Source organism: Calypte anna, chromosome 8, assembly GCF_003957555.1.
Source record: "Calypte anna isolate BGI_N300 chromosome 8, bCalAnn1_v1.p, whole genome shotgun sequence".
Classification (NCBI taxonomy): domain Eukaryota; kingdom Metazoa; phylum Chordata; class Aves; order Apodiformes; family Trochilidae; genus Calypte; species Calypte anna.
The window spans coordinates 22,449,618-22,460,905 of NC_044254.1; the positions used below are offsets into that span (position 1 = coordinate 22,449,618).

At 51.0% G+C, this 11,288-nt stretch overlaps 1 protein-coding gene across 6 annotated transcripts; it reads right to left on the reverse strand.

Moving 5' to 3' along the window:
* Positions 1-391: 391 nt before the first annotated feature.
* Positions 392-10,396, reverse strand: TAL1 (TAL bHLH transcription factor 1, erythroid differentiation factor). Of its 6 annotated transcripts, none has more exons than XM_030455072.1 (5): positions 10,272-10,396; positions 8,841-8,889; positions 6,948-7,376; positions 6,026-6,117; positions 392-1,878 (listed from the first exon to the last, which is right to left on the reverse strand). In XM_030455072.1, the coding sequence occupies exons 2-5, from the start codon at positions 8,867-8,869 to the stop codon at positions 1,460-1,462; spliced, it is 969 nt and encodes a 322-aa protein (XP_030310932.1). In that variant the 5' UTR covers positions 8,870-8,889; positions 10,272-10,396; the 3' UTR covers positions 392-1,459. The 6 variants fall into 6 exon arrangements, with proteins under 6 accessions (XP_030310932.1, XP_030310934.1, XP_030310935.1 ...); XM_030455074.1 differs by having other exon boundaries at positions 8,740-8,889; positions 10,272-10,395; XM_030455075.1 differs by lacking the exon at positions 10,272-10,396 and adding an exon at positions 9,420-9,647 and having other exon boundaries at positions 8,740-8,889.
* Between the last annotated feature and the right edge of the window lie 892 nt (positions 10,397-11,288).

Here is an 11,288-nt window from a genome sequence, read left to right on the forward strand (position 1 = left end):
GAGAGGGAGGATGGGCTTGGGGCAATCACTTCATCAGGCAGCAGGTGAGAGATGGGCCTGATGATGGTGTTGGCATGATGTGGTCCTCAGCTCCCAGCCACTCCTTCTCCTTTCCAAACACCCTCTTGGGGAGCCACAGGGATGGGAAGATCAGCTCAAGTTGTGGCCATAAATTTTGCAGCAATGTGAACACTTGGGAGTGGGGGATAAGCCCACAGCTGCTTTTAGCACTTCCCCCAAGATGCAGAGTGGCTGTGGGCTCCCACCAGCCTTGAGCAGGTGAGGACCCTCCTAACATGGGATTAAATCCAGCACTGGAGTCCAGCCCATGGGCATTGGCACAGTTGAATCACCACCATTTTCACACAATAAAACCAAAAGATTCAAAGCATACCATTAAAACCCTTTTATAACCCTATGTACACACACACTGTTGATGCATCATTGATTCTTTTTTGCCTTTTTCGTTGCTTTTTGAATTTAAAAATCCCCCAGTCCAAGGGGATCACTGGGTTTCACTAGAAAATTCAAGCCCCACCCTGCCTTACAAATTCTGAATTTCATCTTCCTTGAGAGAACTTCTGGCCCTACAAACACCACTGGGAAAACTCCAGGAGAATGCAGCAGGGTCGCAGCTCACCAGATGAGCATTCCCAGCAGAAAAATCAAGGACTGGGAGGGTGGCAGAAAACACCTATGTACCTTTTTTGTTCAGTGGATACTGCATGACAGCCTGAAACAGAAGTAATCCCACGTCATAAATACAACAACCCCAAACAATCCAAAGTTAAGTATAAGGAAAAGGAAGGAGGAGGAAGACCAAAAAAAAAAAAAAAAAAAAAAAAGCAGTAGAAAAGGAAAAAAAAACCCAAAACTTAATCCTTTTAATAGTTCTTTTGCTGAGGGTATTTTTCACCTCTTTTAAAGATACAGTCAAAAACTCTCAAACACCAGGAGCACGTGGCCCCAGCTCCTGCTCAGACCAGCTGTACATGCCACAGGCTGGACAAATGTCACAGCACTGTCAGGTTTCAGCAGTTTTCCAGCATCACGTGGAGCTGGAAAGCATCGACGGCCTCCAGCAGCACTGAAAGAGAAGTTTTGTGTCTCAAGCAGGCAAGGTGACAGTCGTCACGGACGGTCTGAAAACCCTCTAAATGGCAGAGAGGCTCTGGCTGCATCTCCTGCCCCTCCACAGAGTCACATCACGAGCAGTATGTACAACGAAGATGACTTCAATGCTTTTCTTCTTCGTCCCATCACGTACCTAAATACCGAACGTCCGCCTGGATTGGGCTCATCCTCGGCCAAGGCGCCGGCCGCTCCGTCCCAGGCTGGGGAGAGTGGGGACTCCAAGCTCCAGGGGAAAGGCAGAGTCACAAATCCCACGGGCACAAGTCCAAGCACTTTTGGGTCCTCTTCTCCCCCCTCGGTGCTTCGGGAGCCGGGCAGGAGGTCATCACCGCTGCGCGTTGCCTTCTACAGGGAGCATGGCGTGGTGCAGGCCCCGCGTGTGCTTGGAATCCAAGGTTTCGTGTTCCTCTGTGAAGCTGTCCGGGCTGGCAGCTCCGTCTAAAGAACTTCCACAGCTAGAGTTAGGAGACAACATGTCCTGCAGGAGGTCTTCCTGGACTATCCCAGAGTCTTTGTTCACTTTGCCCCTTTGGTTTCCTTCTTCCTCCTGGTCGTTGAGCAGCTTGGCCAGGAAGTTGATGTATTTCATAGCCAGGCGCAAAATCTCGTTCTTGCTGAGTTTTTTGTCGGGTGGGTGGGTGGGGATGAGCTTGCGAAGCTCTGCGAAGGCTCCGTTGACGTTCTGCTGCCTCCACCTTTCCCGGCTGTTGGTAAAAATGCGACGAACCACTTTTGTGTGAGGACCTGCAAGTGCAAGCATGCAGGGTTAGGATCAGGGAGTAACAGGTTATCTATTATTTTCCTGCAACTTGGCACTGTTTGCCATATGAAAAGACTTCATTTAGTGACATCAGCAAGGCAGTGGAGTTTCCAGCTAACTGGAAGCTAACCTGGTGAGCTGAAGTAGCCACAACTCCTGTTCAATCCAGTTGAAGGGAAAAGTGGAGCTGAATGTTTTCAAATGTCTATATTTATGTCTCCAAGGAGGAAGGCTTAGCCCATGACACATGTGCAGAAAGCTGCTACATTTTTAAGATATCTTGGCTTATCAGCAAGTGTATCTCAGCAAGTAAGATCCTATCAAAAGGTTAGATTGCAAGACAGCTTTATTTTCTATCCCAAAAGTGTCTTACGGGTATGCCAATGGAGCAGAAGAAAATAAACATCAGCAGAGGCTTTGACAACTCTATGGTTCCAAGATCTTTCCTGATGTAAGCAGCATCCAGAGCTGATAATGACTGTAGGACTGCCACCAGCCCTCTGGATGATTTGTATGTCTCTAAATTGCCAGAGGTGTTTGTTTGGCTTAGTTGCTTCAGCCCTATTCCTGACAGGGCATGTTACACAGGATGGACTCACAAAATGTCAATTTTCCTTTCAGATCATCAGGATAACTACCAGTGGCATGAGTAAGACATATCTTGGCACTAGGAGGGATCCAAAAGCATGTCTGCTAAAAAGTCCTGAGCTACAAGAGTAGCAACACTATAGATCAGGACTGCAGGTCCTTGGGTCCATAGAACACTGTTCATGTTAGGGGGCACTGCCATAGGATGCTTTTATTACTACTCCCTTTTCACTCTCATAGCCAGGAGGCACCAACAGTGTAAGGACACAGAAACCTCATAAAACTGCAGGAACATTACTATGACAGTAACCCCGTGGGATGGGTAACATCACATACAGTGAAAACCACCACAAAGTATAAAGATTTGCAGATAACACATCAGTGAGTCCATAGTCTAAAGAAGAGGCTGGGAGTATTGCCAGCTTTACCATCCCTCCCCTGTAGCACCCCCCTCCTCAGAGACACTTTCCTACCTGTTCCCTCCCAGTGGGAGCAAATCCCTGGCTGTGCCAAGCAGTTTAAGCCATAGCTCTGCCACCACCCACTGAAACCAGTATGCTGAGGGGACATTTAAACATAATTATTCTTACACAGCAAAAACCTTGCCTGCTTTGACTGTGGCAGAGCAGCTGAACAGATGGGAATTCTGAGGCATTCCAGTCAGGCTGCACCTTGACAGATCACACAGGGCACAAGGTGAGAGGAGAAATCCCATGTTCCAGGTGATTAAACACCATCATGCCTTCTCTACAAGGCAAACCTTTGGTCCAGTACATCCCAGATAATTCCCCCCACCACAGGGTCTGCATGGGGACGTGCTCCCAAGCAGCCAGATGAAAGCTCCCACCTTCCCCAGGGTATGAGCAGCCACACAATTCACTTATCCTGACAGAACACTCAGGACAAGCAAGGAGTCCCCCCAAAATGCAAAGACCTCCCTGAGATAAGCCAAGGGAATGTCAGCATAAGAAACTCTTCTCCAGCCTCTAAGATCCGGGTCTGATGCTTTAGTGATTAAGACAACTTTCCTTTCCCAAACAGCACTTAAGTGCCCTTTATATGAATTAATGTGCAAGAGCTCATGGAAAGGGAAAGTTGCTCATCCCTGATGTGCACAGCCTGTTGTGCCAAGGGGTCATGGAGAAAGTGGGAGGAACTAAGGGGACTTCAACCCCCCTGGGCTGCCCAGCACTGTTCATAAAGCAGCACAAAATGTGCTGCAAACTGCAACAATAATGCAACGTTTCAATGCTTAAATGCTCTTTCCAGACAAGACAAAGCAAAAGCCTTGGAAATGCACCTTAAAGCCCCCTTTTTTTTTCTTGTACCCTTATGGGAGAAAAAAATATTTTGGGTACTGTTTATTTTAAAAACAAAATCTCAAGAGTCTTCCAGTCTTCACAGGCTCCAAATATGGATCTCAGCTCACTGAGAGGTGCCGACTAAACAACATCTATTCACTAAACAACATCTATTCACAAAATTTTTAAATTAGAAAAAAAAAAAAAAGACTATTTAGTCTTCATCTGGGAGCACTCAGACCAAGCTCCATTATATGAAACAAATTCTGATGCCACTCAGATTCTTGGTTACTCCATCAACTGAATCAAACATATCTTTTAGAAAGAGACCAGATTTTGGTCAAAACATGTCAGGCAGTGGAGAAATATAAATTACTCTGTAGCTGTGTTATAATAGAAGAGATTTATGTCCCATAAAGAAATTTGCCTCATAGTTAATTCATGAAGCAGGCTGAGAATTTTTGCCAGGATTTTATTCCAACTGATTGACTGATGGTTTTTTAATTGCAATTAGATATCTGAGGAAAAGTAGTAAAAAGATCAGATTCCAAAGTTACAGAATACCCTTGCAGATACTTTTGTTTTGGTTTTTGTTTGCTTGGTTTGTTTTGTTTTGCATTATATCCATTTCTATCTATTTTGTAAGAAGATAGATGCACCAAACTTTCCCCAAATTGGATAAATAAATAGTTGGGAAAAAAAAAACGATCACTCATTTCCTTGTAGATGAAATCGAACACTAAGTGCCCGACAAGACCCTCTTGACGTTCTGCACCTCCTGAGGGCTGAGGATGAGCAAAGCCCAGCAGACAGCACAGATGCCTCAGCATGGGATGCATGTTCCTGCAAATTGCTCTGGTTTAAATGCATCATCTGGTAACTATTTTTCCCGAAAAAGATCTGAACTCAGTCTTGGAAATTCACATGAGCAGAAATTCACCTTCAGGATTTAGCCCAATTTATACACCTGTGTTAAAGCACATATCCAAAAAACTCGGTAACTGCCAAACATGTCTGTAATCCTGAATGTCTAATTTAATAGCAAGTCGAAAGCTTTAGTCAGACACCATGATTTGATGGACTTTCTCTGTAACCGCTAAGCCTCTGAATCGAAATCCAGACAAAAAGACCTTCTGGGGAGGGGAGGGTGGTGAGACAGCCCCTGCCCCACGGGGCTGCAGTCTGGGCTGACCGGCAGATGGAGAAGGCAGAGAGTGGTGAGAGGGGGGGTGATGAATGCAGATAATGCCCTGAGCCCATCACTTCGGGCCTTATTATTATAGAGTGATGCGGATTATGATTTGATTTGATTATAGCAGAAGAGGGTGGAAGGAAAAGGGACAGCCGGCTAGAACGAAGGAAGACTAATTGTCGGGTGATTGAAACACGGCGTACACGATTGCTAAAGACAAAACATATTTCAATTGATCTTGTTTGCACAGGCTGTTAAGTCTGCAGATAAAGGTGTCAGCCTTCCACGTGCGAATTTTCCTCAAAAATAGATCCCCTTGGCGTGGGCAGCGCTGCCTCCTGCGCAGCCTCCCGCAGCCCCCGCCCGCAGGCAGCGGATTCCTGCCCTGCCTTCTCCCTGCCTGCGATACTGTCTTATCCCTATACCTGGGATCTCTGCTCGGGCACCTAACTATCACCCTGCTCCCAGGCGCTGCTCCAACGCCGGGCATAGGATGTTTCTCCAGGCAGACTGCAGCGCGGAGTGGATATATGCTGAATCCAATTGCCACGCTGGCAAAATGACCAGCAAAGGCCCTGCAGACCTCAGCACGGGCTTAATCCTTTGCTTGTAGGCTAAGTTTAAAGGCAGGTGGGATCTATCTGCTCCAAGATGTGGTCTGCATTAGGAATGTCTCCTTGGTTTTCTAAACACTTCGTGTCACTGCAGTGGCTCTGATCCACACTCTACACTTCAACGAAGAGTTAAATTTAGCGGCTTCCCTCGGATTTAATCTCTAAGCAATTTGCAGAACAGGGATGTAATTAACCGTACGCTGAACTGCTGTGAACACCAATCCACCGAGCAGGCTGCTAGTCAGCAGCCGGGACACAGTTGGGCTCTGCTGTCAGAGCTCCCGGGCCACCACAGGCATCCTATATATTCGCCTTTTACAATTTGGGGGTTCAATCCCAGCACTTGGCATGGTGAAGTAACTCTCCCCCTTCAACAGATGGGGAACATCCCCCCCTCCCTCCCCAAAGAACCAGTGCAGGGGCGAAACGCTCTCACCGTCGGTGATCTCCATCTCATAGGGAGAGGGTCTCCTCTTCACCCGGTTGCTGCCGTACATGGAGAAGGAGTCCGGTTCGCCGAAAAACCCGCTGCAAACGAGAGGCAGAGAGGCCGTGAGGACACACCAGCACCCCCCCTGGCACGGCACGGCCCCCACGGCGAGGGGCGGAGGGAGAGCCCGGGGGCGGTGGGAAGTTGAGCGGCTCCGTGACCTAGGAGGGAGCTCAGGGCTCACGAAGCCCGAGGGTCGTGAGGCGACAGTACACGCGGCCGCCTGGGGACACGAACGGAGGAAGCCAGCCCTGCCCGGGCAGGGGGATGAGGGGAGAAACCCACCTCCCTCCCGCACCCTTCTCCCCCGCAGCTTTCTGCCCCACGGCCGGCGGACCCTGGCGCCCACACAGGGTGGGCAAAGGGGGAATGGCAGCAGGGCTGAGGGGCTCGGTTCCTGCACGGTCAGGCTGCGCTCTGCCCCTGCGACTGAATTTTCAGTCCTTTGAGCCTATTTGCGGGACTAAGGGGAGGACAGAGAGAGCCCGCGGAGAGCCGCGGATCTCAACCAGTTCTCGACCAGCATCATATTTGCTGGCGGAGCCCTTTGATGCGCTTCAGCACCAGGATCACCTCCGAAACGCTTCGTAGCTGCTCTGCTCCGGGCATTTATATCCTTAATTATTTTTCTTTTTCTAGGAACGGCATTTTTTCGTTTCGGGTTATTTTTTTCCACCCCTTTCTTCCTTTGCAAAGTTGCATGCAAACCCGCAATGAGTAAGCCCCAAGCCCCTCGAGGAAAAGATGATTTTGCCGCCCTCCTTCCTCCTTCCTCCTTCCCCCCACCCCCAGCACCGAGCCCCGCACCCTTCGGGGAGCCTCTCGGAAGGATCCCCCCGCCCCCGGTGGGGTTGGGGGAGACACGGACCTGTTGATGGTGGCCAGCGGCTGACCCAAGTTGTAGAGCATGGCCCTGCCGGGGGGCTGCAGCGGGAGGGCGGGGGGGCTCAGCTGCACCATGCGAGCCTCACAGGCGGCTTCCGCGGCGCGGCACGGATCGGAACCCGGAGCTCTCTGCATCGCCTCCCCCGCCACCTCCCGGCTTTTTATGTCCAAGGAGCCCCCCCGGCGCACCAGCTCGATGACGGGGACGGGGGCGGCGGGGGGCCCGGGGGAGGGTCCACCCGCCTCCTTGGACGCCCCGTTGAGCAGCAGCTGGGGGTCAGCCGGCGCCTCCATGCCCCCGCGGTTGCTCTCCGGCTCGCTCGTGGTCTCCGCTTCCGAGTCGTGCCGCCGGGGGGGGCGGGCATCGCGGGGGTCACTGGGGGGCGGCGGGGCGGGCGTCCTGTCCATCGTCCTGTGGAGAGAGGCAGCAGTGAGGGGTGGCTCGTGTGGAGAAGGGGTGAAGTGAGGGGGGACTCCGATCCGGCAGCGCCCCGACGGCACGGGGGGTACACGCATCAGCACTCAGGCTTCGAAGTGAGGGTGAAGGAGTGAATGGGGAGGTGGCATGGAAGGCACTAATCACCGTACATCAGTTGGAGTTTGCCGGCGGGACGGACCCCGGGCACCAGTACGTGAGGGGCCGGGGGTTTGCGGGGTCACGACGCTGAGCCATGCGGCGCCGTGACGTCACGGAGAGCCCTGGGCCTTCCATGACGTCACAGAGCTCCGTGAAAAGGTACGGAGCTGTGACGTCGTGCAGCGCCCCAATTCTACATCATGTAGAGGGTGGCCGGGACAGAACCCCTCACCCACACCCTACCGACACACCGTGCGGCGCACCCCGCGGTGGTTTACGCGGCTATAGGCGGAGGGCGGACACAGGCAGAGGCGTCGGCCAGCTCCCGGCGCCCCGCGGTGTTAAATTCCACTTAATTAAAAACCACTACTCCAGTTTGGGAGATTTCTTCCTGGTTTGGGGGTCCCGGAGGTGTTTGCCCCACCGCGGCCTGACCTGCCGGCAGTGGCTTCAGCCTCAAGGGCCACTGCGTCTCCTCCCACTTTTTAATTTTTTTTTTAATTCTTATTTTTAAGGCAGCGAAATATACCCCGAACTACCTTTTTTTTTTTTCTTTTTTTTTTTTTTTTTTTTTTTTTCTTTTTTTTTTTTTTTTTTCTGGATAAAGGGGATTAAAGCACCCCGTATGGAAGACATTCGCTGCCGCAGGAAGGAGGAAGGGGCCTGGTGCGGAGCAGCCCTCCCTCCATCCGTGGCCGCACGTTGTCCCCTTTCTCATGTATAACGAATATTGTCGCGAAAAAAAGCACCTCACACCCAGGGCAGGGAGCGATGTCGCGATTATTGCCTTACTGTTCTCCCACCACCCTCCTCGTTAGGCTTTTTTCCTACAAATAAGGGGGTTTAGCGGAGCGCAGAGATGACACACTCCGGGTCTACTCCCCATCATTCTCACTCTGTTGCCTTGGGTAATTTTCTATATATTTTATTTCTTTCTGCTAGGCTTAATTGCGAGAAAAAACACATAACACCTTTATACATATATATTTATCTCACAATCTCTCTCTCTAAAAAAAAAAAAAAAAAAAACGCAAAACAAAACACCAAAAACCCAAACAAATCCAAACCACCACCACCAAAAAACTAACAAAAATACCACCCAACCCAAAGCACAAGCTCTGCCTTCCCTCCACGCCAGCCCTCTAGAAAGAAAAATCTAATTGCCTATTCCGATATTGTATTGGAAGAGATTACTCACATGTGTCATATTTAAGTAGGGACACCGCAAGTCTCTCCTGTTTCAACAAAAGCGCTCTCAGTGTCAGGCTGAATTTACTCCTCCCACCTCAAGGTACTTACGACTTTACAGAGAGGAAGGACACCCGCATCGGGATAAAACTGCTAAATCCTGGGAGGAAGAGAAGGGGGGGAGGGAAAAAAATAAAAGGAGAAGGTGGATCTCGGAGGCTCGGGTTGCCAAAGATCGGTGGAGAGAAGGGTTCAGGCGAGAGGGAAGGAGGGGACGGCATCCCGGGGCGGCCCCCTGTTATAGGGGACAGCCGGTCACCCCCGCGTCGTGTCCCCCCCCGCCCTTCCCTCCGCGCAGCCGCCGCCTCGCACACGGGGCCACAACGCGCGGTGGCCACGGCCCAGAATGAAAAAAAAAAACAACCAAAACCCAAAAAACCAAGAGCCCCCAGATACAGTAAAGAAGGAGTGGAGAAAAAAATATATAGCCCTATATTTGAGGCAAATTGGGCGGGTTTTTTTCGGACACATTGTAGGCCCAATCTCCTCGGGAGGAAATCCCAGACGGGGCCGGACACGGAGTTGTTTTTCTCCCAACTGGCTCGCAAAGAGCGGCGGCCTCTCTGCCTCGCCCGGCTGGAAAATTTAATTCCTAAAGGGGCAAATCTCATTCCTAACGGGGCCGGTTACCGGCAGCGCTCCCGTCCGAGGTTCCGCGACGGCCGGGGCCGGGACGCTGGAGGGGTGAGCCCGCTCCCCGCCGCGGATCAACAGGAAGGCGAGGACGGTTCTCCCCCCCCCCCCCCTCCCCCGCCAACGAAATCACGAAAAATAAGTTTTTCCCTTTCGTAGAAAAATTAGTAATCCCGGTGCCGTCGCCTCCCGCTTTCGTTAAAAACGAAATACACAAACCGCAAAAAAACTCGTAGTTGTTTGCCTCCATCTGGGGGGATAATTTCGATTAGAAAAAAAAAGGGGGGGGGGGACATTAATTCCCTCACCCGCTGGTTTCTGCTCCGCAAAATCCTTTTGTTTCCCAAAAGCAACGGATCGGCAGGAAATTTCCAGCCCAGAAACGCACTTCTGCCGCTGGCTTTTTGTAGGGAAATCGCCCCAAAGCGGGAGGGAGCAGTATATGAGGGGAAGCCCCCCCCGGGAACAAACGAACAGGCCCTGGACGTCTGCTGGGCCGGGTCCTGGTTTCATCCCCCCCCGGGAGAGGTTTGAGACACCCGGGCACGGTGGGCGTTTCGCCCCGGGTCCCCATTGCCGCAATCCGGGGGTCCCGGGGAGGAGAAGGCAGCGCACCCCACATTTTCAAAGGGGAAAACGTTTTATCCTCCTAACCCACACCGCATAAATGAAGGGAAAAAAGATTAAAACCCGTCCGCGGAAAACACTTGTGTGGGGTTTTTTTCCCTGCTCGCCTGTCTCCTCGATGGGGCAGAAGCCCCCCAAGCACCCCTCGTTGCCCCCCGAAAAGCCCAGCCCGCCACACCCAGCGCCCCGACCCGCTGCAGGGCCGGATTCCTCTCTACTCACCATTTGCTTTTCATTGGGAAAAGTGAGTGGAGCCATTTTGTGGCCTACGCATCGCGGCTATATTTGTAGTAAGTGTTGGGTGGCTTCAGCTGGGTAGGCTCTAATTCCACATCACGTCCAGTTTCCTATTTAGTATGGAGAGCGGAACACTACTGCAATGTGGCCGAGAGAGATAAAACCCCAGCAGTGGCCCGCCTGCCCTGATAAGCTTCTAAACCCATTATTTATGAAATGATTCATTATTATTTGGCAATTTTATCGAAGGAAAGCGGAAAATTATTGCAGGGATATGCATAGGAATAACTCCGGAATGCATGCCTTCTAGCTTTTTATGTGTGTGTGCTTAGATGCTCTTAAAAAGACACTGGAAAAAAAAAAAAAAAAAAAAAAAAAAAAAAAAGCGTAATAAAAATTGCACTGTGGCTGCCCGCATCTGAATAGCGATTCTTTATTTTATTCCTCTTGGAGGTTATTATGCCTCTGCTTTTTTTTTTTTTTAATTTTTATTTTTGTTCTCTTTTTTTTTTTTTTTTTCCTTTTTTTTTTCTTTATTAAATCTGGAACACCTACTCCGTTCTTAATTAAATTTAATGAGCCAAAATAAATTGTTGGAGATGTTGAGAGAGAGGGAAGAGGTGTAGGCTGCTTTGGGACAAGAGGAGATAAATAAAGCACATCGAGAGGAGATTCTTTGGAGACAAGTGGCCCCAGCCCTGACCTTCGTCCCCTCACTGTGTGTTTTCGCTGAAGGGCTGAGCTGGGACGATCTCCCTGTCTTATCTCCCCGTACTGGGGTGGGGGGTGGCTGAGCATCCCTGGCGGGCCGGGGTGTGCTTGGGAACGGAGAGCAGAGCGGGTACGCCTCACGATTGGGAAAATTTGGGAGAGCTCGGAGACTTAGGTAGGACCATGCCTGGAGTAGTGGGGCCTGGGGAAGGGGAGAAAGGTTTTGGACACCCCGTAGCAGCGTGGGGCAGCCAGCGGGGCCTGGGAGCCGGGACCCGCTGCTCGCCCCGT

What these genes read in the sequence shown, in the direction of transcription:
- TAL1 (XM_030455070.1), bottom strand. Translation starts at nt 9,010, where the DNA reads ATGCCGTCCCCTCCTTCCCTCTCGCCTGAACCCTTCTCTCCACCGATC. An exon ending in TCCTTCCTCTCTGTAAAGTC is followed by an intron (nt 7,377 to 8,840) that starts GTAAGTACCTTG and finishes CTCTCTCCACAG; the next exon opens with GACGATGGACAGGACGCCCG. An exon ending in TGAGATGGAGATCACCGACG is followed by an intron (nt 1,879 to 6,025) that starts GTGAGAGCGTTT and finishes TTGCACTTGCAG; the next exon opens with GTCCTCACACAAAAGTGGTT.